Genomic DNA, 26,551 nt, shown 5'->3' with positions numbered 1-26,551 from the left:
CTGTGAAGAGGCGACTCCGGGATGCTGGCCTTGTAAATTCAATTGATTGGACATGATTTGGAAAGGTACACACCTGCCTATATAAGGTCCCACATTTGACAGTGCATGTCAGAGCAAATACCAAGCCATGAGGTCGAAGCAATTGTCCGTAGAGCTGTGAGATAGGATTGTGTCGAGGCACAGATCTGGGGAAGGGTACCAAAAATGTTCTGCAGCATTGAATGTCCCCAAGAACATAGTGGCCTCAAATCATTCTAAATGGAAGAAGTTTGGAACCACCAAGACTCTTCCTAGAGCTGGCCGCCCAGCCAAACTGAGCAATCGGGGGAGAAGGGCCTTGGTCAGGGAGGTGACCAAGAACCCAATGGTCACTCTGACAGAGCTCCAGAGTTCCTCTGTGGTGATGGGAGAAGTTTCCAGAAGGACAACCATCCCTGCAGCACTCCACCAATCAGGCCTTTATGATAGAGTGGCAAGATGAAAGCCACTCCTTAGAAAAAGGCATATGACAGCCCGCTTGGAGTTTGCCAAAATACACCTAAAGACTCTCAGACCATGAGAAACAAGATTCTCTGGTCTGATGCAAACAAGATGGAATTCTTTGGAGGAAACCTGGTACCATCCCTATGGTGAAGCACGGTGGTGGCAGCATCATGCTGTGGGGATGTTTTTTAGCGGTAGGGACTGGGAGACTAGTCAGGATCGAGGGAAAGATGAACGGAGCAAAGTACAAAGAGATCCTTGATGAAAACCAGCTCCAGAGCTCTCAGGAGCTCAGACTGGGATGATGTTCACCTTCCAACAAGACAACGACCCAAAGCACACAGCCAAGACAACGCAGGAGTGGCTTTGGGACAAGTCTCTGATTGAGTGGGTCAGCCAGAGCCCGGAATTGAACCCGATCGAACATCTCTGGAGAGACCTGAAAATAGCTGTGCAGCAACGCTCCCCAACCATCCTGACAGAGCTTGAGGGTATCCGCAGAGAAGAATAGAAGAAAATCCCAAATAAAGGTGTGCCAAGCTTGTAGCGTCATACCCAAGAAGACCCAAAGCTGTAATCGCTTTCAATGGTGCTTCAACAAAGTACTGAGTATATGGTCTGAATACTTATGTAAATGTAATATTTACGTTTTTTATTTTTAATACATTTGCAAATAATTCTAAAATCCAGTTTTTGCTTTGTCATTATGGGGTTTTGTATGTAGATTGATGAGGGGGGGAAACAATTCAATCCATTTTAAAATAAGGCTGTCACGTAACAAAATTTAGAAAATGTAAAGGGGTCTGAATACTTTCCACATGCCATGTATATAGGGTTGGCAACACTTCCAGGATTTCAACCTAGTTAGCTAGTTACCTTGGAGGTTTGTCAGGTGATTACATTTTACATTTTAGTCATTTAGCAGATGCTCTTATCCAGAGCGACTTACATTGCATACATTTCATACATTTTGTTTCCTGTACTGGTCCCCCGTGATCTGATGAGAATCTGACGTGTCTCGACAGAAATAAATAATAAAATAAAATAAAATAAATTAATATAGGGGAAACACTACGCACTCTGTAATATGTGCACACACCACCAAGAGTGGGCCTACCGCTGTAATGATGTTGAATTATTCATAGATAGTCTGTAGCTAGCCAGCATACATGATCCACTATAATGGCCAGTAGCCTGCTATAGAAACTAGCTCACTACTAGGTTCCAGGATATGACATGTCTGTGGAGAAGGTACCAGAAATCTGAGTGGCATTAAATGTAGATACATATTGCAGTAAGGAAATGCACTTCTTAATATTTTAGAAGATTTATTATGTATAGTTTTGCTAATACATTGATTACATCAGTGGAGAATAAGAGCAACAATCAAAGTAACTCTGCAAAAGAAGTGATTAAAATCAAGTATATACATAGGCATTTTCAATTTTCCTACTATACACAAATGCAGGAATGTTTTTGTTAGGTACAGTATACATTATGGAAAATTAAATCTATGCATAATTCTAATCAAAATATAGTTGCATCAATATATTTTTCTTGCTTTTTTACTATGATTACAAGCATTACATATTTGCAACATATATTTATTTCATTGTAATAAGTGTTCACATTGCAATTCTTCCTTATGTGTTCTGTACTTTTGTTCTATTAATGTTGCATGGTTTTTATTTATATCACTACGTATTCATTAAGTATTTTGTATGGTTTTACAGTGAAATAATTGTAAACATATTTTCAGAGTCATAATCATTGATACCTTATATTTATATATTGCTGCCCAGAAGTGGAATAAAGAGCAGAAATCAGAGGTAATTTATCAACGTGTATATGGCAGTGGATTAACAAGTTTCTCTCCATTATATGTACAGCAGGACAACCTGCAGAGATGTATTAAAACAGCAAATTCAGTAATTACAATAAAGTGACAATTTTGGCATTAATATCCCTACCTGTATCATGGGCATGTACACAAACTTGTGTGTATATATATATATATATATATATATATATATAGTGTGTACTAAGTAAACAATCAAAACATTTAACTGTATATATTAAAACTCTGTCATAAATGAAAGCACAATTAATTATTAAGAGCACAATAATAATCTGACTGATATTACTTCCCAATTGAGGGATTTATCATATTCCTCCAAGTCACTCCAATTCAGCCCCATCGAAGAATTTCATTTTTTCAGAGTGCATAGTTTCTTTCATCTGTTTGATAGATGAGGCTGTTTCATCTGAGATGGGCTCAGCCCCAAACACATGTGTAACTCTTCGAGTTATGACAACTGTTTCCTTGTCAGTGCCTGACATTTCCCTAACTACATGCCTCTTAATAACTGTTTGCCCATCACTCTGTGTTTTGTTGGTGTCGTCCACTGACAAAGATGCAGAGGAAGCTCCGGCGGTCCCTGTCTGCAATCCAAAATCTGTTAAGAGCGTGGCTTTCTGTGTGTCTGGTATTGCTTGTATATTGGATGTGATGACATGTGTACCAGACTCCAGTTTTAGGGTGTCCACTGATGAGGAGGAAGCTCCAGAGGACATTGGAATGGTGACTTTCTCTGCCAAGTAGGGTTCAAAAGAGATCATTTTTGTCCTTGCTGTGGAGGTAATGGTATTACCTTGTATCTCATTGGCAATAGGGTCAGAGTATTTCACTGTGACTTTGGTTGGAGAGGCCAATGATGGAGCAACTTGTTCGCTTGTGACTGTAGAACTGATATCTGCAAAAGCATCCGATGACCGCACTGAGAAGGTCAAGCTGGAGTCTTGTTCCTCAGAGTCACCTGCAGGGCTTTTCTCACTTGCTTCTTTCTCAGAAGTTTCTTTTTCTAAAATCTTGGCAGATTCTGAAGGAGAAGATAGTCCAAATGTGGGAAACTTAAACCAAACAAATTTGGATTTTTCTTTCGCTTCTTCATCTTCTTGCACAGACTGGGTTTCAGCACTGGGTTGAGCATTTAGTTTGGTTTTTCTTGAGGATGTTATTTCTTCCCTTGAGCCTGTGAGCTTTTCTTCCACTTCCTCTAATGCAGGGACATAAAATTCAACATCAATGCTTCTTAATACCTCCCCAAATGCTGTCAAAGTCAACTTTGGTGAAATCTCTGGTCCTTCTGGTTCCACATGAATTTCAGAATTCTCCAAAATAATATTTGGACTTATATCATCATGTTCATGTTCATTCTGAGGTTTGGATTTTGAAATGCTCAATTTGGGCATTTTGAAGGTCGGAAGTTTGAATTTACTAGGTGAGCCTTGACCTTTGCTGGGTAAGCCATGGCCTTTATCATCAATTGTCAGTCCTGAACTGTCAACATCATGAACATCCACATCAGCTACTGTCATTCCTTCCTCAACTGAGGGCCCTTCAGATCCAGCAACATGTAGCTGAACTTCACTACATCCTTTAATGTCAACTGTATCCCCGGGTTCTGTTAAATCAACTGGAAAGGAAGCTCCTAGTACTTGATCGGGAATTTCTACACCAGGCACATCAATATCCTTCTCTTTATCAGAGACATCTACTGCCACCTTTGAAGTTGCACCAAATGTAGGCAATTTGAATGTTGGCATTTTGAATCTTAAGGGGGAGCCAACAGCGTCTTTTACGTCAACTTCAATCTCTGGAGCTTTAATTTTCACTTCAGGCACTTTGAATTCTTTTCCCTCTGGGAGTGAAACGTCTACATTTGGAGGAATCACAACAATCTCAGGAGCCGTAATTTCAGATCTTGAAAAAACGATTTTTGGAAAGGTTATCAGTGGTCTCTTCACCCCCATTTCAATCATTTTATCCTCGATGTCTGGTGTTTGTAGTTTTCCATCAACTGAAAAACCTTCATTTTTCATTTCAACTTGACTCTCTGGAGCTTTCATTTCTACATATGACTCTTTGACCACCTTTCCTTCAGGAAGAGAAAAATCTACCTTTGTAAGACTGACATCAACCTCAAGTGCTTTCGCATCTGGTTTTGAAAACCATCCAAATGACATCCGGGGCTTTTTCATTTTTACATCAATTTCTGTCGCAGCTCCCTTAGGTATTTCAACTTCAATAGAAGGCGCTTTGAGTTCAATGCTAGGTGGTTGGTCCTTCATTTTGACCTCTGGTAAAGTGACATTTTCAGTTATTTTACGACTGACATCGACATGTATAGATTGACCTTTAAGGTCAACACTTGGCTTTTCAACGTTAATTGCTGAAAATGTCAGCTTGGGTTCAGGTATTTCAGTTCCGTGAACCTTGATGTCCTTGTCCAAATCAGGTACCTCTATTGTGACATTTGGAGAAGCTGCTCCAAATGTAGGGAATTTTAAAGTTGGCATTTTGAATCTTGAGGGGGAGCCTACGGTATCTTTCACATCAACTTGAATCTCTGGAGCTTTCATTTCCACGTCTGGCTCTTTGATCTCCACCTCTCCTTCTGGAAGCGAAATATCCACGTTGGTAAGACTGATATCAACCTTGGGTGCTTTCGCTTCTGGTTTTGAAAACCATCCAAACGACATCCGGGGCTTTTTCATTTTTACATCCATTTCTGTAGCAGCTCCCTCAGGCATTTCAACTTCACCAGAAGGCACTTTGAGTTCAATGCTAGGTGGTTGAACGTTCATCTTGACCTCTGGTAAAGTGACATTTTCATTTTTTTTACGATTTACATTTATAGATGGACCTTTAAGGTCAACACTTGGCTTTTCGATGTTAATTGCTGATATTGTCAGCTTGGGTTCAGGTATTTCAGTTCCATGAACCTTGATGTCCTTGTCCAAATCAGGCACCTCTATTGTGACATTTGGAGAAGCTGCTCCAAATTTAGGGAATTTTAAAGTTGGCATTTTGAATCTTGAGGGGGAGCCTACGGTATCTTTCACATCAACTTGAATCTCTGGAGTTTTAATTTCCAACTCTGGCTCTTTGACCGCCACCTTTCCCTCAGGAAGAGAAATATCCACCTCTGGAAGATTGATATCAACCTCTGGTGCTGTCACTTCAGGTTTTGAAAATCCAAATTTGGGGAATGACATTCTTGGCTTTCTCATTTTCACATCAATATCTTTAGAACCGGCTTCTGGTATTTGTCCTTCAACAGAGGGCCTTCCGACTTCCACATCAGGTAGTTGGAGGTCTGCTCTTCCCTCTGGTAAGTCGACATCTACATCTGTCTTTGACAGACTTAAGCCAATTTCAGGACCTTTAACTCTTGGCAATGAGAGTCCAAATTTGGGTAATTTAAATTTACTTCCTTGTCCCTCAAGCTCAATATCATGTTTCATTTCAATTTGAACTTCTGGAGATTTCATTTCCACGTCTGGCTCTTTGATCTCCACCTCTCCTTCTGGAAGCGAAATATCCACGTTGGTAAGACTGATATCTACCTTGGGTGCTTTCGCTTCTGGTTTTGAAAACCATCCAAACGACATCCGGGGCTTTTTCATTTTTACATCCATTTCTGTAGCAGCTCCCTCAGGCATTTCAACTTCACCAGAAGGCACTTTGAGTTCAATGCTAGGTGGTTGGACGTTCATCTTGACCTCTGGTAAAGTGACATTTTCATTTTTTTTACGATTGACATTTATAGATGGACCTTTAAGGTCAACACTTGGCTTTTCGATGTTAATTGCTGATATTGTCAGCTTGGGTTCAGGTATTTCAGTTCCATGAACCTTGATGTCCTTGTCCAAATCAGGTACCTCTATTGTGACATTTGGAGAAGCTGCTCCAAATTTAGGGAATTTTAAAGTTGGCATTTTGAATCTTGAGGGGGAGCCTACGGTATCTTTCACATCAACTTGAATCTCTGGAGCTTTCATTTCCAACTCTTGCTCTTTGACCTCCACCTTTCCCTCGGGAAGAGAAATATCCACCTCTGGAAGACTGATATCAACCTCTGGTGCTTTCACTTCAGGTTTTGAAAATCCAAATTTGGGGAATGACATTCTTGGCTTTCCCATTTTCACATCAATATCTTTAGAACCTGCTTCTGGTATTTCAACTTCAACAGAGGGCACTCCGACTTCCACATCAGGGAGTTGGAGGTCTGCTCTTCCCTCTGGTAAGTCGACATCTACATCTGTCTTTGACACACATAAGCCAATTTCAGGACCTTTAACTCTTGGCAATGAGAGTCCAAATTTGGGTAATTTAAATTTACTTCCTTGTCCCTCAAGCTCAATATCATGTTTCATTTCAATTTGAACTTCTGGAGATTTCATTTCCATGTCTGGCTCTTTGATCTCCACCTCTCCTTCTGGAAGCGAAATATCCACGTTGGTAAGACTGATATCAACCTCGGGTGCTTTTGCTTCTGGTTTTGAAAACCATCCAAACGACATCCGGGGCTTTTTCATTTTTACATCCATTTCTGTAGCAGCTCCCTCAGGCATTTCAACTTCACCAGAAGGCACTTTGAGTTCAATGCTAGGTGGTTGGACGTTCATCTTGACCTCTGGTAAAGTGACATTTTCATTTTTTTTACGATTGACATTTATAGATGGACCTTTAAGGTCAACACTTGGCTTTTCGATGTTAATTGCTGATATTGTCAGCTTGGGTTCAGGTATTTCAGTTCCATGAACCTTGATGTCCTTGTCCAAATCAGGTACCTCTATTGTGACATTTGGAGAAGCTGCTCCAAATTTAGGGAATTTTAAAGTTGGCATTTTGAATCTTGAGGGGGAGCCTACGGTATCTTTCACATCAACTTGAATCTCTGGAGCTTTCATTTCCAACTCTTGCTCTTTGACCTCCACCTTTCCCTCGGGAAGAGAAATATCCACCTCTGGAAGACTGATATCAACCTCTGGTGCTTTCACTTCAGGTTTTGAAAATCCAAATTTGGGGAATGACATTCTTGGCTTTCCCATTTTCACATCAATATCTTTAGAACCTGCTTCTGGTATTTCAACTTCAACAGAGGGCACTCCGACTTCCACATCAGGGAGTTGGAGGTCTGCTCTTCCCTCTGGTAAGTCGACATCTACATCTGTCTTTGACACACATAAGCCAATTTCAGGACCTTTAACTCTTGGCAATGAGAGTCCAAATTTGGGTAATTTAAATTTACTTCCTTGTCCCTCAAGCTCAATATCATGTTTCATTTCAATTTGAACTTCTGGAGATTTCATTTCCATGTCTGGCTCTTTGATCTCCACCTCTCCTTCTGGAAGCGAAATATCCACGTTGGTAAGACTGATATCAACCTCGGGTGCTTTTGCTTCTGGTTTTGAAAACCATCCAAACGACATCCGGGGCTTTTTCATTTTTACATCCATTTCTGTAGCAGCTCCCTCAGGCATTTCAACTTCACCAGAAGGCACTTTGAGTTCAATGCTAGGTGGTTGGACGTTCATCTTGACCTCTGGTAAAGTGACATTTTCATTTTTTTTACGATTGACATTTATAGATGGACCTTTAAGGTCAACACTTGGCTTTTCGATGTTAATTGCTGATATTGTCAGCTTGGGTTCAGGTATTTCAGTTCCATGAACCTTGATGTCCTTGTCCAAATCAGGTACCTCTATTGTGACATTTGGAGAAGCTGCTCCAAATTTAGGGAATTTTAAAGTTGGCATTTTGAATCTTGAGGGGGAGCCTACGGTATCTTTCACATCAACTTGAATCTCTGGAGCTTTCATTTCCAACTCTTGCTCTTTGACCTCCACCTTTCCCTCGGGAAGAGAAATATCCACCTCTGGAAGACTGATATCAACCTCTGGTGCTTTCACTTCAGGTTTTGAAAATCCAAATTTGGGGAATGACATTCTTGGCTTTCCCATTTTCACATCAATATCTTTAGAACCTGCTTCTGGTATTTCAACTTCAACAGAGGGCACTCCGACTTCCACATCAGGGAGTTGGAGGTCTGCTCTTCCCTCTGGTAAGTCGACATCTACATCTGTCTTTGACACACATAAGCCAATTTCAGGACCTTTAACTCTTGGCAATGAGAGTCCAAATTTGGGTAATTTAAATTTACTTCCTTGTCCCTCAAGCTCAATATCATGTTTCATTTCAATTTGAACTTCTGGAGATTTCATTTCCATGTCTGGCTCTTTGATCTCCACCTCTCCTTCTGGAAGCGAAATATCCACGTTGGTAAGACTGATATCAACCTCGGGTGCTTTTGCTTCTGGTTTTGAAAACCATCCAAACGACATCCGGGGCTTTTTCATTTTTACATCCATTTCTGTAGCAGCTCCCTCAGGCATTTCAACTTCACCAGAAGGCACTTTGAGTTCAATGCTAGGTGGTTGGACGTTCATCTTGACCTCTGGTAAAGTGACATTTTCATTTTTTTTACGATTGACATTTATAGATGGACCTTTAAGGTCAACACTTGGCTTTTCGATGTTAATTGCTGATATTGTCAGCTTGGGTTCAGGTATTTCAGTTCCATGAACCTTGATGTCCTTGTCCAAATCAGGTACCTCTATTGTGACATTTGGAGAAGCTGCTCCAAATTTAGGGAATTTTAAAGTTGGCATTTTGAATCTTGAGGGGGAGCCTACGGTATCTTTCACATCAACTTGAATCTCTGGAGCTTTCATTTCCAACTCTTGCTCTTTGACCTCCACCTTTCCCTCGGGAAGAGAAATATCCACCTCTGGAAGACTGATATCAACCTCTGGTGCTTTCACTTCAGGTTTTGAAAATCCAAATTTGGGGAATGACATTCTTGGCTTTCCCATTTTCACATCAATATCTTTAGAACCTGCTTCTGGTATTTCAACTTCAACAGAGGGCACTCCGACTTCCACATCAGGGAGTTGGAGGTCTGCTCTTCCCTCTGGTAAGTCGACATCTACATCTGTCTTTGACACACATAAGCCAATTTCAGGACCTTTAACTCTTGGCAATGAGAGTCCAAATTTGGGTAATTTAAATTTACTTCCTTGTCCCTCAAGCTCAATATCATGTTTCATTTCAATTTGAACTTCTGGAGATTTCATTTCCATGTCTGGCTCTTTGATCTCCACCTCTCCTTCTGGAAGCGAAATATCCACGTTGGTAAGACTGATATCAACCTCGGGTGCTTTTGCTTCTGGTTTTGAAAACCATCCAAACGACATCCGGGGCTTTTTCATTTTTACATCCATTTCTGTAGCAGCTCCCTCAGGCATTTCAACTTCACCAGAAGGCACTTTGAGTTCAATGCTAGGTGGTTGGACGTTCATCTTGACCTCTGGTAAAGTGACATTTTCATTTTTTTTACGATTGACATTTATAGATGGACCTTTAAGGTCAACACTTGGCTTTTCGATGTTAATTGCTGATATTGTCAGCTTGGGTTCAGGTATTTCAGTTCCATGAACCTTGATGTCCTTGTCCAAATCAGGTACCTCTATTGTGACATTTGGAGAAGCTGCTCCAAATTTAGGGAATTTTAAAGTTGGCATTTTGAATCTTGAGGGGGAGCCTACGGTATCTTTCACATCAACTTGAATCTCTGGAGCTTTCATTTCCAACTCTTGCTCTTTGACCTCCACCTTTCCCTCGGGAAGAGAAATATCCACCTCTGGAAGACTGATATCAACCTCTGGTGCTTTCACTTCAGGTTTTGAAAATCCAAATTTGGGGAATGACATTCTTGGCTTTCCCATTTTCACATCAATATCTTTAGAACCTGCTTCTGGTATTTCAACTTCAACAGAGGGCACTCCGACTTCCACATCAGGGAGTTGGAGGTCTGCTCTTCCCTCTGGTAAGTCGACATCTACATCTGTCTTTGACACACATAAGCCAATTTCAGGACCTTTAACTCTTGGCAATGAGAGTCCAAATTTGGGTAATTTAAATTTACTTCCTTGTCCCTCAAGCTCAATATCATGTTTCATTTCAATTTGAACTTCTGGAGATTTCATTTCCATGTCTGGCTCTTTGATCTCCACCTCTCCTTCTGGAAGCGAAATATCCACGTTGGTAAGACTGATATCAACCTCGGGTGCTTTTGCTTCTGGTTTTGAAAACCATCCAAACGACATCCGGGGCTTTTTCATTTTTACATCCATTTCTGTAGCAGCTCCCTCAGGCATTTCAACTTCACCAGAAGGCACTTTGAGTTCAATGCTAGGTGGTTGGACGTTCATCTTGACCTCTGGTAAAGTGACATTTTCATTTTTTTTACGATTGACATTTATAGATGGACCTTTAAGGTCAACACTTGGCTTTTCGATGTTAATTGCTGATATTGTCAGCTTGGGTTCAGGTATTTCAGTTCCATGAACCTTGATGTCCTTGTCCAAATCAGGTACCTCTATTGTGACATTTGGAGAAGCTGCTCCAAATGTAGGGAATTTTAAAGTTGGCATTTTGAATCTTGAGGGGGAGCCTACGGTATCTTTCACATCAACTTGAATCTCTGGAGTTTTTATTTCCACCTCTGGCTCTTTGAACTCCACCTTTCCCTCTGGAAGAGAAATATCCACCTCTGGAAGACTGATATCAACCTCTGGTGCTTTCACTTCAGGTTTTGAAAATCCAAATTTGGGGAATGACATTCTTGGCTTTCCCATTTTCACATCAATATCTTTAGAACCTGCTTCTGGTATTTCAACTTCAACAGAGGGCACTCCGACTTCCACATCAGGGAGTTGGAGGTCTGCTCTTCCCTCTGGTAAGTCGACATCTACATCTGTCTTTGACACACTTAAGCCAATTTCAGGACCTTTAACTCTTGGCAATGAGAGTCCAAATTTGGGTAATTTAAATTTACTTCCTTGTCCCTCAAGCTCAATATCATGTTTCATTTCAATTTGAACTTCTGGAGATTTCATTTCCATGTCTGGCTCTTTGATCTCCACCTCTCCTTCTGGAAGCGAAATATCCACGTTGGTAAGACTGATATCAACCTCGGGTGCTTTTGCTTCTGGTTTTGAAAACCATCCAAACGACATCCGGGGCTTTTTCATTTTTACATCCATTTCTGTAGCAGCTCCCTCAGGCATTTCAACTTCACCAGAAGGCACTTTGAGTTCAATGCTAGGTGGTTGGACGTTCATCTTGACCTCTGGTAAAGTGACATTTTCATTTTTTTTACGATTGAGATTTATAGATCGACCTTTAAGGTCAACACTTGGCTTTTCGATGTTAATTGCTGATATTGTCAGCTTGGGTTCAGGTATTTCAGTTCCATGAACCTTGATGTCCTTGTCCAAATCAGGTACCTCTATTGTGACATTTGGAGAAGCTGCTCCAAATGTAGGGAATTTTAAAGTTGGCATTTTGAATCTTGAGGGGGAGCCTACGGTATCTTTCACATCAACTTGAATCTCTGGAGTTTTTATTTCCACCTCTGGCTCTTTGAACTCCACCTTTCCCTCTGGAAGAGAAATATCCACCTCTGGAAGACTGATATCAACCTCTGGTGCTTTCACTTCAGGTTTTGAAAATCCAAATTTGGGGAATGACATTCTTGACTTAGCTGCGCCCTCAGGTATTTCAACTTCACCAGAAGGCACTTTGAGTTCAACGCTAGGTGGTTGGACCTGCACTTTGACTTCTGGTAAAGTGAACATTTCAAGTTTTTTAAGTTTGACATCCACATCTATAGATGGACCTTTAATATCAACACTTGGCTTTTCAATGTTAATTTCTGACATTGTCAGCTTGGGTTCTGGTCTTTCAGTTCCTTGAACCTTAATGTCCTTTTCCACATCAGGTACATCTCCGGCGACTTTTGGAGCAGCTGCTCCAAATTTAGGGAACTTTAAAGTTGGCATTTTGAATCTTGAGGGGGAACCTACAGTATCTTTCACTTCATCTTGATTCTCTGGAGCTTTAATGTGCACATCTGGCTGTAGGACCTCCCCATTTCTTTTTGCAAGACTGACATCAACCTCGGATGCTTGGATGTCTTTTCTCCTCTCTGGTCCGTTGACATCTACCTTTTTTTGGGAGAAACTTTCAGCACCTTTTACTTTTGGTAATGAGATTCCAAATTTGGGCAGTTTTAATTCTCTATCTTGTTCTTCAATACATTTTTGTGTCTTCACGTCCACATCCACAGCTTGGTCATCAATGTCTATAGCTCCTCCTTTGATGTCAACTGAAGGTGCCTCTCCATTCACTGATAGTTGAGTTTCTGAAAATTGTCCCCCCAATAGCGAATCCAGTTGTGTTATTCTAAACCCAGGCATTGACATCTTTGCTTTCTTTGACTTCTTATCTAATCCTTTAGTGTAAGGAATAACATTTGTCTCCTCAGCTTTGATGGTTGACCACTCAGGTACTGGTACTGCCAACTCTTTTTCCCTTTCCAATTGGCTGGGAGATCCTTTTTGATGTATATTTTCCATTCCAGGTATCTCTACGTCCTCTCGTTTATGGAGTTCAATTTGGATTTCAAACTCATTGGTCCTTCCAGCTTCCTCTTTTCTTTTTTTATGGTATATTTCTGTCATAGTAATAGGTTCATGAGCACCTAGATCAGAAAGTGTGTTCTTTGGCACTTTGATTGTGGTAACTGAGCTCCTGCTCAACTTTTCAGGTGAAGCATTTATGTCAGTCTTTTTGACATACGTGTCCAACTGTGCCTTTATGTCTGTGATTTTAGACAGGGTGGTATCTACTTTCACGTTTACTCTTTCTGCATTCACATCTGTCTTTGTGATTTCTTGATGAGCAGGCAGTCCTACAGTGTCACCCTTCGGCAGCTTGAACCCTGGCAATTTGGAGACAGCCTTTTTAACTCTGTCAACGTCTATAACCATCTGAACAGTCTGCGCCTGAATTTCTTCAACAGGAAGAGTGAATGCTGTTTTAGGCTGTTTGATCACTGGGGTTTTGGTGCCAGTTGACGATGCATCTTCCATGCCTGGGATCTCAATATCATCACGGTTTGGAAGTATCTTCAACCCCTTATCCTCAACTTTAAGGCTTTTCACATCCATTTCTACAATCTTCACGTCTGTCATTTTTATAGGTTCGTCAGTAACAAAGTCAGCAAGGTCCTCCCTTGGCAGCTTGAACTTGGTAGCAGTCCTTGTACCAATTTGTACTAAAACGTCATCAATGCTTGTCTCTGTAGGTAACTTTAAAGCCTGTATTTCTATCTGCAAGTCAGGTTCCATTGTAATACTGGTGACCTTAGCATTCATTTTCTGTGCATTTAAATTTGTTTTAACATATGTTTCTTTCAAGTCTCGTTCTTGTCCAACCTGAGGGGATTTTCTGATAAGTCCTACATCTGACATGTCTATTGGGAGTTGACGCTCCTCCAGCTTAGTATGTGATACTATAGTTGGAATCAGCAAGGTATTGTCATGTGCAGACAGATCAGATGAAATGATATCTGCTCCTGGTATCTTCATGCTTTTTGGGGATGATTTTACATGTATGTCTTGCTTGTGTTTGTCTTTTTTCTCCTTTCCCTTGATCCTAAACTTTAGTTCTGACCTCTCTTTCTTCTCTTTCTTCTCTTTCTTCTCTTTCTTCTTTTTCCTTTCCTCCAGAGATGTCTTGGTTAAGGGACTTTCTTGATCAGCAAAAGCAACTGTTATGTCTGTGGTTTTCAAAGTTTTGTCCAGTCTGATGAGTTCTACCTTGTGCTGTTTGGTTTCCGAGCCTGTCAGGTCTGGAAGAGTGCATTCATTTTTTATCTTGGTGGATTCCATTTTTTCTGATTCTGATTCAAACACATATACTTGAGGTGTTTCTCCTGATGTGCTCTCTAGATTATCCGGTGAGTATATGTCATCTTGACTCTGTTGGATTTCCATAACTTGCACACATTCTATGTCTGTGTCCTGGTCTGACTGTTCAACAGACCTGCTCTTCAGACTTGACAACTTTATCTTCTGCTTCTTTGTCCTGCCCTTGTCAGCCTCCTGAGATTTGATTGGCGACTCTGTGTCACTTGTGGTTGGGCTTAGCTCCAGCTTCCTTTGATCATCTGCATCTGCGGTACTGTGAGACCTCTTAAAATGGGACTTTCGACTTTTGCTGAAGGAGGGGAAGTTGGGCCAAGAGATTCGGTCACCGTGCCTTTTTGTCTTTGAATGTCCCCTCATTTCCAGAGAGGAACCTTGTTCCACCTGTAGGATAAAAAAAGTGAAATGTTGATTGATTGCTTCATAAGAAAAAGAGCCAAAGACATAACACTACTCTACAGATCCAGAAAAACAACATAGTGATAGTTACTTGGGTAAATTCAAGGGCTGGTTCACTCGCAAGGGTGGATATCTTTATTGGTTTGCGTTTCAGAAGTAACTCCATCTTGTAAGGCTGTGCATGTTCCAATATCTGAATGGCATCTTCATATTTAACATCGTCAAAATACACTGTGGCACTGAGTATCTGATCACCTGAATGAACAAAAGGAAGACATAGAAAGATCAATAAATCCCCATTTGAACTGTTGAACAAGCATATCAAAGAGTCATATCAAAGAGTCTCTTACCCTGGATAGCAAAAACAATCTTGGCTCCATTATTTAATATTTCACCCATTTCACCCCACATTTCACCAATATGTCCTTTGCTTTCAGATTAACTATTTGGTCTATACTATAGACTCTTGACTACAGACTCTAAAGGCAATTACATTTTTTATCAACTTCTGAAAGAGCATGGTATGAGCTAGTTGTCTGCTTACCCTCATGTACACTAAGAAGCTTTGAGGCTGGGGACTCTGGCCTCACTTCCTTAATGAAGATTCCCTCCTTCCCTCCTCCGCTCACAACAAGACCCTCGGCACATGTCTCTTTTGCCATTCTCACAATCACTCCCGACTCTGAGCTCTGAGTTTACAGGAAAAAATGAAGAATGAAAATAAAAATAACATGTTATGTACCACCAATGACAACCTGAAACAATGCTTCTGCATGAGTTCAATATAATGCAGACATGTCTGACCTCCAGTTGACTCATCTTGGCAGGGGAGCGCTTTTCAAAAAGGGACCCAAAACCCCTCTTTCCTTTCTTGCCACTCCCACCTCCACCCTAAAAGGAATGTTAAATGAATCAGTGTCTGACAAAATTCGAACTACAAGTCACCATGGTTGGTTGAAATATAAAGTATTGTACCTGTTTATCAATGTCAGTGTATTTGTCAGTCTCAGGGTATTCATCTACAGGGGAGGATCCTTGTGGGCGAGGTCTCTCCCCCTCTATAAATTCAGATGGCTCTTCACATATCTGGAACAAAAATATGTATAGTTCATTTTGTTGCTATATAGGGATTAATTAAAAATGATAATTTAAGTTGTGTGTCTTTCCCATAGTCTTTAGTATTCACATGATGTCCACACATGCAAGAAATCGGTTTTTCATATCAGTAGATCCACTCACTGTATCATCCACCGTGTCAGGCTCTGGTCCCTTCAGCCTTCGTCCGGCCCCTGATCAAAACCAAGAAGAAAAAACACTAAGAGCATATTTAGTTCAAGGTAAACCACTACAGTTGTCAAAAGGTTAAGTCTCAGAATATCTATCATTAGATAATGAGGTATTAGAGAGGATTTCAATGTTTTGTTCACATGTTTAGTGAATATTATCTTGATATTACAAGAACAAAATAATTCAGATGTATTTCACAAAACCGAGCCCTGGACTGACTGATCCTCTCTGCCTGTCTTACCATGGGAGCAGAATTGTTTTGAGAAACTGGAGCCCAGGAGGAGATTATTGGAAGTTCTTCCTGGCAAGAATTCCCAAAGGAACCAGCTTGTGCAGCGCCTGTTAAGCGATCCACTCTATCGATCTGGAGATTTGACTTACAGCCAGTGTGGCTGGCTAGCCTTGAAGTCTAAAGTAGGTAAGGGAGTGTAGTTTTGAAATTGTATAATCCTGATCAATGCGATTGTTATTATTACCATCATCCATGATACACAATCATGCTGTGATCATATTTTCTGTTGTTAAGTTACCCTGCCGTGATGCCACAATTTCGGAGAAATAAAACAACTATTCAAAAACAAATGATGGTGTCAATAGGGTCATAATAGCTGCTGAGTACCCTCAATGGTTGGACAAATCTGAAGCTTCATATCACAATAGGCCTCTGTAAGTCACTGGTCAGATCACTGCAGTGGTAGAAAAGCAGTGGTGAAAAGCAGGGGTGTCTCACAAAATCAGATGTTGCAGTAGGCTGAAGTAGCAGTGGGGTTGTAGAGACACTTTTCATGTTGATGTGAAAATCACGATTATCCCCGCTCAGCATTAGACCTATCCAACGCTGAGTTTGCGTTCTGAGATACTGTATGTGATATCGATTGACTTAAGCAAGTAAACATGTTTGATATGTGTTCCGGTCTAGACGTTGCAAGCAATAAAGTGTACGAGAGCATTCAGCCGTCTGAAGGTACGTATTACTTTTCTACAAACAGGTTCTCTCATCAAAATGCAATTGTAATTTGCTTATAAATTCTGAGCAATCTGTGATAATATCCTTTTAAAGTCAATGTTGTGCCTACTGGGTGAACAATGATCTGTCTGTAACCACCGGTGGTCAGTGCTTTCAGTATAATTGTGTTGCAAAAACATGTGTTCATTAACAAAAATCTTTCCTATGTTCAACAACTTCCTCATTGAGTACAAATAGTTCTTACCACAGTATTTTAGACCTCAGACTGCAGATCTGCTTGGTTCCCAAAACATGTATTACAACATGAATAGATTTTAGAATAAGAAATCAATTGACATGTTATGCTCCACTTGAAAACATCCTGGTTAGTTTGAGCGATAAGTAATGGGGCATTTTCTGTGTACACAATCTTGTGTGTGCACTTGTGAGTTTGTGTGTATAGGTGTGGGAACTTCCTATGGAAAGGGTGTGTCATTCTCTTAGCAAGTACCTTATGAGCAGTGGTAAGTCGTTTTTTGGGGTATCTGTTCTTGACTTTACTATTTATTTAAAGAAATTGACCCTCTGTAATCTTGAGGGGATTGATCTTTGACCCTCTCTATCTTTTTCACTCAACATTATTCACGATTCTAATCAGAAGTATCCATAATCATGGTAGCATCCACATTAATGTGGAAGTGTTTAGAAACATTCTATCCTTATTTATAATAAAAGTGACTCAAAAATGACTACATTATTTACCATTAATTTCTATTGGGCACAAAATAATCTGAAACACAATCAAAACTAACTGCAAATGCATCCAACAAGTTTGATGTAGTCATTGCTAGGAATATGGGACGAAATAGTCAACTTTTGACTACTTAATTTATAAGAATCTTTAGGGGTGTTAATAATTTGGACCCCTACCTTTTTGAGAAAAAAATACATAACTTCTTAAACAAAATCTCTTTCTCTGAGCAATTGTATTAGTATAAAATAATATAATTTCCCCATTTTTTTAGCATACAATATAGCTCAGTATTTGAATTATTTATTTTATACAGTCATTATGGCTCATTTTTATCAAGGGTATCAATAATTTAGGACCAAACTGCATCAATATAATGCCTTGTCATCCCTACCGGCTCTGATCTGGCGTACTCACTGAACACAGATACTGCGTTTGTAAATTATGTCTGAGTGTTGGAGTGAGCCCTGTTGGTCCTTAAAAAAATATATAATAATATTTGTGCTGTCTGGTTTGCTTAAAGCTACAATTTGTAACTTATTGGGTGACCTGACCAAATTCAAATAAAAACGTTGGTTATAGATCTGTCATTCTCATTGAAAGAAAATCTAAGAAGAAGTAGATCTGTTCTATGTGCACTATTTCTATGCTTCCCGTTCTTAAGTTTGTTTTTTGCATCTTTTACTTTTCGGTTTTATACATCTGCATAGTGCACCTTTAATATAAAGAATTTGATGTGTAGCATTTACTTTTTACTTTTACTAAAGTATGACAATTGAGTACTTTTTCCATCATAATACTTAAGTACATTTAAACCAGATACTTTTAGACTTTTACTCAAGTAGTATTTTATTGGGTGGCTTTCACTTTTACTTAAGTCATTTTCTATCAAGGTACATAGCCGCGGGAAGTAGGGGTGCTGAGGGTGTTGCGGCACCCCCTGAAAAATCTGGAATAAGAAAAACATTAATCATAAAATATTTGTATTTTTTCACAAAAGTTGTGCACTAGGCCTTTACTAGTCCTGTATTATCAGACTAATATAACCTTATGTAGCTCAGGAAAAAATGATGCCCCTCAGTAATAGAAGCAAAGTGTCTGCTAAATGGCTATCACTACTACTACTACGTTTGCTTTACCAACACAGCTAATCCAAGCACATGAAAACAATGTCATAAAGAAATTATTATATAGAGAGTGCTTACCTGAAGGAAAAATGTCACCCTCTAAGCTACACTAGCAACCTGATTTATCCTGTTAATGCTGCCTCACCCAGATTCCACTGTGGACCAACAGACTGAATGAAACTACCAACATAGCTGTTTTGTTTTTGCTCCCAAGAGAGTGAGTGACCAGCCTCTGATAGACATATAAGGGTGGATACGGCCTTCTAATCTAGATCAATCTTGTAACAGTATGAGTAACACAGGAGGAGACAGTCAGGATTGGAGAGTTGATAATCATATTTTAAATTCATTCTCAGAAAGGTGTGGATGTTCTCCAACATAAATGTAAATTGACCGGATTTATGTCTGTATATTATAACCCTTTGCCCTCCTACAAGGAATGCACACTGCAGCTATGAATAGAAAAACGATGTAAAGTTTATGGTCTTCAGAAAGTTCCACTCTAATCTCACAGGGACTTATTTACACACATTTTTCTTCAGATGATTGATGAATGATTATCAGCATCTGTACATGATCAGAGGGGAGGGTAATGCTGGAGAGGGTTATGACTGTAGAGACAGTGGGCTCAGTGTTCTCTGAGAAACAAGGGAACTCTACCTTTGTGAGCTGAACAGAAGTGGATGCTTAAAATCAATTTGTTCCCTTTATAACTTGTATCAAAATGCGAAATGCAACTACATGCAATGGTAGAGAGAAATAGATTTGTACACTATAAAGCAGTGTTCCCTTCTAAGAGAATTCCCTTCTCAGGATAATTCATTTATTGTGGTATGAAGCTAGACAATCCTACAAATTGATATCTCCATCAAAAAAAAGACCAGAAAATGCTGATGTTCATGTTATATTCTATTTCCTTTGCAGGGGCTGGCATATATTCCTGTACCTAAAACTGGAACTAAACGTGAAGGAACTCCTTACTCAAATATTTGTCATATGGGTGCTGCAGAAAGGTGATATGGTGACACACTATTTACCAAATTATCCACATGAATTCACTTTCTGCCCTACTTTAAGTTAGGTGTCCCTACAAAATGTGTTGACATAGAAATTGCATACTGTATGGCAGGTGTAATTAGTTACACCATTTTACAATGTGGTTGGTGTGATTGCACATTGAGGTTTATGTGATTACACACAAATATATTTTTTGCATGCTTTATATTTGCCAACAATCTCTCCCTCACTGTACACGATAAAAAAAAGGTCCCCTCAATGTTCAAGTTTATTTACAAATCTCTGAAATTGTGCGACATTTCATGGAGTTAATCTTACATGACTCATGTTGGGTGCAACCGCACCATTGTCTTTGGGTGTGGTCCCTCTCAGGCCACGTCTAGCTAGAAATAATGTGGTAGGCAATGGGCTATTCTACTATTGCCTGGTCTCCTCGCTTGTTAGGCTGGAAAACCAAATGTTACTGTTAGTCTAAAACACAGGGCCAAAACCAAATAGTAAATAGTCATGTGCATTTACCTGTAAATAAATTGGATTGCACCTTGAAATGTGGAAGGCAATGCATAATCTCATAATCTATGAATACATTTGTATCAACAGTGGCTAAATAACTATTTTGTCATTTTATATACCCTCGAAGAAATGATGTTATACTAAAAATCCTGGATTACTACGGCATACATTTTCCTCTAAAACCTTTATCAAACAACTTCTCTCTGAACATAACCAGCGACCCATGACCACTTTTATAACCATTAGAGTTCGTTTTTTTCCTCATAGGCCCTGCACCTGGTAGGACCCTGAGCTCAGCTCATTAACCAAACTCATACATTAGCCAAACTAATTACATGTTCCTCATTTACAGAGAAGCAAGACATAATTTCTACCCAATTTGAATAAGAGACACAAGCTCCTTCTTCTGGGGAGTGGCTTGTTTGCATTCAAATTATAATCAGATTTCAGCCACAGGAGGAAAAAATCTAAATTGGATTTTCCCCATGGATTATGTGGACATGGGACTGTGATCCCACATGCTTTCAATCGAGCAGGCCAGAACATTAATTCATTCTCATCTAATGTGATAGGAGTTTCATCATGGTTTTAGAATTCAACTATCAGAATTTGCCCCTATTCCCACATATGTCCTCCCAACACGATTTTAAAAAAATTGCCCCACAGGGAGAAGTCATTAAGATACTGGAGACAATACATCTCATAGGCATAGATTGAAAAAGCAAACAATAGTGTGAACACCCATCCTCTAATGGGACCAGTACTGCTTACCACCACTTCTATGCAGAGGGGCAAAGTACAATAATATGTCTATAAAACTCAGCAATATTCCCCAGACTGTCTATAAGAGATTGTCAATGGCTATGGTGTTTAATTGATGATATCATGGATGATAACTTAAATGGACTTTCAATGGGTTTAATGCTAAGTGGACCACCTATCACACTAATTCTGGGCCAGTATTTGGCACAGGTTTCTGCTCAGGGGAGAGGACTGTATCTCTCATTCTATCATCCCTATCTCTGCCCCACCTCGACTTCTGTCCACACCTAGGAATTACATTTCCTCCGTAACTTTGAACCTGTACCCAAGTACAGCACTTTATGTACAAAAGTATGACACATTAAACACTGTTGTACACATGCAGTGCTGGGGGGCCACAAGCTGGAGGGCCCATACAGCGCTGCCCCCCCCCCCCCCCCATGTGTAGAATAGCAGGAAATTAGCTTTAAAAAAGCAGCATTTTCTCTCTGTCCCATGTCCACCCAGTGTGCCTTACAAAGTGGTGTAAGGTAGCTAAACCTTACAGATACTCTTACAAACAGGCTAGGGTACAAAACTCATTGAGTCAACATAGATTTGCAAAACAAAGATGCTCTTCTCCACCATCTTTGGAAAAGTAAAATAGGGTTAAAGGCACATAGAGTTGTTTGGTTAATGGCCCAATTGGATGTACAAATACAGTACCAGTCAATAGTTTGGACACACCTACTCATTCCAGGGTTTTTCTTTTTTTTAAACTATTTTCTACATTGTAGAATAATAGTGAAGACATCAAAACTATGAAATAACACACATGGAATCATGTAGTAACCAGAAAGTGTTAAACAAATCAAAATCTATTTTATATTTGAGTCTTCAAAGTAGCCACCCTTTGCCTTGATGAAAGCTTTGCACACTCTTGGCATTCTCTCAACCAGCTTCATGAGGAATGCTTTTCCAACAGTCTTCAAGGAGTTCCCACATATGCTGAGCACTTGTTGGCTGCTTTTCCTTCACTCTGCGGTCCGACTCATCCTAAACCATCACAATTGGTTTGAGGTCGGGTGATTGTGGAGGCCAGGTTATCTGATGCAGCACTCCATCACTCTCCTTCTTGGTCAAATAGCCCTTACACAGCCTGTAGGTGTGTTGGGTTATTGTCCTGTTGATAAACAAATGATAGTCCTACTAAGCGCAAACCAGATGGGATGGCGTATCGCTGCAGAATGCTGTGGTGGCCATAATGGTTACGTGTGCCTTGAATTCTAAATAATCACTGACAGTGTCGCCAGCAAAGCACCCCCACACCATCACGCCTTCTCCTTCATGCTTCACGGTGGGAACCACACATGGGGAGATCATACGTTCACCTACTCTGCGTCTCACAAAGACACGGCAGTTGGAACCAAAAATATCACATTTGGACTCATCAGACCAATTGCTTGTGTTTCTTGGGCCAAGCATGTCTCTTCTTCATATTGGTGTACTTTAGTAGTGGTTTCTTTGCAGAAATTCGACGATGAATGCCTGATTCACGCAGTCTCCTCTAAACAGTTGATGTTGAGATGTGTCTGTTACTTGAACTCTGTGAAGCATTTCTTTTTCCTGCAATTTCTGTGGTTGGTAACTCTAATGAACTTATCCTCTGCAGCAGAGGTAACTTTGGGTCTTCCTTTCCTGTGGCGGTCCTCATGAGAGCCAGCTTCATTAAAGCGCTTGATGGTTTTTGCGACTGCACTTGAAGAAACTTTCAAAGTTCTTGAAATTTTCTATATTGACTGACCTTCATGTCTTAAAGTAACGATGGACTGTCATAATATGAACTTGGTCTTTTACCAAAAAGGGCTATCTTCCGTATACCACCCCTACCTTGTCACAACACAACTGATTGGCTCAAACGCATTAGGAAGGAAAGAAATTCCACAAATTAACTTTTAAGAAGGCACACATGTTAATTGAAATGCATTCCAGGTGACTACCTCATGAAGCTGGTTGAGAGAATGCCAAGAGTGTGCAAAGCTGTCATCAAGGCAAAGGGTGGCTACTTTGAAGAATCTCAAATATAAAATATATTTAGATTTTTCTAACACTTTTTTGGTTACTACATGATTCCATTCAAGGCACACTTAACCAGCATGGCTACCACAGCATTCTGCAGCAATACGCCATTTCCTATTCAACAAAACTGAATATGAGTATGAATAAGGCTTGAAATAACATATATAGGATTTCTAAATAAAGTTGAATCAAATTATAAAATGATTAACTATAAGATTTCACCTTCCTTATTTTCTAAAGGTCTCTCTTGAACAAAACGTCTGCCCCCATCACTGTGAACATCTCACAGAGCTCTAGCTTGGCTTCCTGAACTCATTAAGAACTCACCTTTCATCTCATGTTAATGAGAAACAGAAAGTGTTTTTGTTTAATATCTATTAATTACTTTAGATTACTGGCTATAATTGTATCTCTGAATGTGCTAGAGCGACTAAATCACTCTCTCCTCCTGTGCTACGGTGTAAGGATTGCAGGCATATGCATTATTAGGCACTGTGACGTAGCGTTCAGCCAGGAGTTGATGGACAATTGGAAGAGCGAATTAAATGGTAAGAGCTTCAAGTGGTGTCAGATTTCACATCCTGCTTCACACAGTCAAAAGAGCCTTACTCCTGTGTCCATGAGAATCAGGGCTACAGCTCAATGCAAGACATTTCTATCTACGGTGTCCACAGATTTATTTATAAGCGAAATTGCAGGTCAAAACCGGTATCAGAACCACACAGGTTCCCAAAACAGGGGACTTTACATCTAAGAGGTTTTAAATTGAAAACAATCCCAGTAAGGTACTTAATTGTTACCCAGAAAGGATTTGATATTGACATAAAAACGTATGCATTGGAACCTTTTAAGGTTAAGTGAATGGAATTATTTAAGTCAAGAGAATAGTCAAAAATAAACATTATTTGAACACGTCAATGACACCAGAGTTTTGTTTGTAAAAATCTAAGAACAATGTCCACAAATCTAGCATCTAAAGAAAAACAAAGGCCATTGCTAACATTGGAAAGGCACAACATATTCTCATTGACCATAAAGAATGTTTTATTATCACAATTTCAACTAAAGATAACCTAAATTACTTCTTAACCTTTCAACAAAATGCTTGCAAAACTGAATACACTTTAGATAGTTCAAGCAAGCACGGGCTGTGATACAAACTCTCAATGAGTTTGTCCTCCAGAATTTGCTTCTATATGAAACTTAAATTAGTTATGTTTACATTGTGAATGACAGATTGCACTCATCTTTTGATACATTCTGCCTGGGCTCTCGGTTAATGACTATACACCAGGAAAAAGTACATCAACTTATGTAAACACATCAAGCGCATCCCTATGAAGTAGGCTCACCCAGACAAAACACTGGAGACACACCCATCCACACACTGCAGGCAGGCAAGCAGCAGGTCAGCAGCATGACTCAGCACTCTACTCTCAGCAGCACCAGCCTCCCAACACACTCACTCACTTACTCACACAGCTCTGCTGAGCTCGGGTGCTAAATCAGGGAATAGTTTAGGACCACATAGAAACAGAGAGATGAGAGAGAGAGGGATGCCCACCCGTGCCCGGTGAGCCGTGCCAGTTGGGGAAGGCCAAGTGAAAACAGTCGCACATGTTGTCAGTCCACTGGGGTCCTGGGAGGGAGAGGGGGTCCTGTCCTAGGACAGGTAGTCGACAGCGCAGCGGCCCTGGCTGCTGATGAGCTCTGGCGGCTTGCCTGTTCTGGAGTGGCTAGAGCTGCAGCCTCTTCCTCAAACTGCCTCCACTCAGTCAGTCACAGCAGGGAAGGAGGCAAGAGTCGCAGGACCAGAGAGAGAGTAGAGTGAGTGAGTGAGTGAGTGAGTGAGTGAGTGAGTGAGTGAGTGAGCGAACGAGCGGCGTGCGAGAGAGTGATTTCTGCAGCATCCACGCTCAGAGCAGTCCACACTGGAGTGAGGCAGGGCTCTCCTAATCTCTCCTGTAAACATAGACCTTCAGAGCAGCATGCTAACCGAATTATGGGAGGGCTGCCCCCACCCTCCCTCTCACCAGCAGCATTGATCAGACCAATCAGGCAAGGACACTCAGGGCGACGCTCCAATAGAGATTTATGCTGGAAAGACCACCTTCTTTTGGAGGGGGGGGGGGGGGGACGGGGGGGGGGGGGGGGGGGGGGGGGACGAGGAGGAGGAGGCACATCATTGAATTTGACACAGTACACTACATGGTTTAATATCTTTCAAAGGACAAGATGCTACATATTACAGTTGTTATGAAACGTGTATAAGAGGGAAAGGCAAAAGGGGAGATAAACACAGACTTTAGAGAGTGTGTATGAAAAACCTGAGGTGCCGCAGTGGTGCCTGGTCACATTGTCTGAGTCAGGGTGTGTTTTCAAAGGGATGCTTCCTGTTAAATTATTTAAGAGCTAAAATAGAGTATGAGCTCACAGCAAGAGAGAAAGAGAAGGGATGCTGCGTAGTAACCCAGGCCAGACAAGCAGAGCACAGCATCACATACAAACACACACAGGGAAAGCATAGCATTAGGCACTAAAAGCCATTCATAAACGAAACCTTTGTGCAATAGATTGTCAGTTGCTTATGATGATACCTTGTTTGTAGCTTGTCTACTTGCTATCCTTGTATGTATTGTTGGTAAGACTGACTACTATGGTCTGGTTAAGCGAGTGGGACTGTTCATTGGCGGTGTGATGTACATTAAGGTGAGGACCTGTGATCAACATCGAATAACGTATACTTACAGTGCATTTGGAAAGTATTCAGACTACTGAATAAAAAAAATCCTCATCAATCTACATACAATGCCCCATAATGACAAAGCAAAAACAGGTTTTTAGACATTTTTGTAAATGTATTAGAAATAAAAATGGAAATATCACATTTGCATAAGTATTCAGACCCTTTACTCAGTACTTTGTTGAAGCACCTTTGGCAGCAATTATAGCCTTGAGTCTTCTTGGGTATGACGCTACAAGCTTGGCACACCTGTATTTATGGAGTTTCTCCCATTCTTCTCTGCAGATCCTCTCAAGCCCTGTCAGGTTGGATGGGGCGCGCCGCTGCACAGGTATTTTCAGGTCTCTCCAGAGATGTTAGATCGGGTTCCTGTCCGAGCTCTGGCTGGGCCACTTAAGGACATTCAGAGACATGTCCCAAAGCCACTCCTGCATTGTCTTGACTGTGTGCTTGGGGTTGTTGTCTTGTTGGAAGGTGAACATTCGCTCCAGTCTGAGGTCCTGAGCGCTCTGGAGAAGGTTTTCATTAAGGATCTCTCTGTACTTTGCTCCGTTAGTCTTTCCCTCGATCCTGACTAGTCTCCCAGTCCCTGCCGCTGAAAATCATCCCCACAGCATGTTGCTGCCACCACCATGCTTCACTGTAGGGATGGTGCCAGGTTTCCTCCAGTAGTGACTCTTGGCATTCAGGGCAAAGGTCAATCTTGATTTCATCAGACCAGAGAATCTTGTTTCTCTTGGTCTTAGAGTCCTTTAGGTGCCTTTTGGAAAACTGCAAGTGGGCTG

The 26,551-nt window shown here is 40.6% G+C and overlaps 1 protein-coding gene across 3 annotated transcripts; it reads right to left on the bottom strand.

Annotated features, from left to right (window-relative positions):
• Positions 1-1,791: 1,791 nt before the first annotated feature.
• Positions 1,792-24,967, bottom strand: LOC115172495 (neuroblast differentiation-associated protein AHNAK-like). Of its 3 annotated transcripts, none has more exons than XM_029729981.1 (6): positions 15,802-15,935; positions 15,538-15,648; positions 15,367-15,453; positions 15,107-15,251; positions 14,654-14,817; positions 1,792-14,547 (listed from the first exon to the last, which is right to left on the bottom strand). In XM_029729981.1, the coding sequence occupies exons 3-6, from the start codon at positions 15,379-15,381 to the stop codon at positions 2,662-2,664; spliced, it is 12,210 nt and encodes a 4,069-aa protein (XP_029585841.1). In that variant the 5' UTR covers positions 15,382-15,453; positions 15,538-15,648; positions 15,802-15,935; the 3' UTR covers positions 1,792-2,661. The 3 variants fall into 3 exon arrangements, with proteins under 3 accessions (XP_029585841.1, XP_029585842.1, XP_029585844.1); XM_029729984.1 differs by adding an exon at positions 24,588-24,967 and having other exon boundaries at positions 14,543-14,817; positions 15,802-15,851; XM_029729982.1 differs by lacking the exon at positions 15,802-15,935 and having other exon boundaries at positions 15,538-15,707.
• Positions 24,968-26,551: the final 1,584 nt, after the last annotated feature.

This window comes from Salmo trutta, chromosome 33 (genome assembly GCF_901001165.1).
Source record: "Salmo trutta chromosome 33, fSalTru1.1, whole genome shotgun sequence".
NCBI lineage: Eukaryota > Metazoa > Chordata > Actinopteri > Salmoniformes > Salmonidae > Salmo > Salmo trutta.
Note: the sequence above shows the minus strand (reverse complement) of the source record. Positions and strands in the feature narration are given on the sequence as shown.

Coding starts and splice junctions, on each gene's coding strand:
- LOC115172495 (XM_029729981.1), bottom strand. Junction 14,818..15,106: donor GCTTCTTAGTGTACATGAGG/GTAAGCAGACAA, acceptor TTGTTCATTCAG/GTGATCAGATACTCAGTGCC. Junction 14,548..14,653: donor CAGCCCTTGAATTTACCCAA/GTAACTATCACT, acceptor TTTATCCTACAG/GTGGAACAAGGTTCCTCTCT.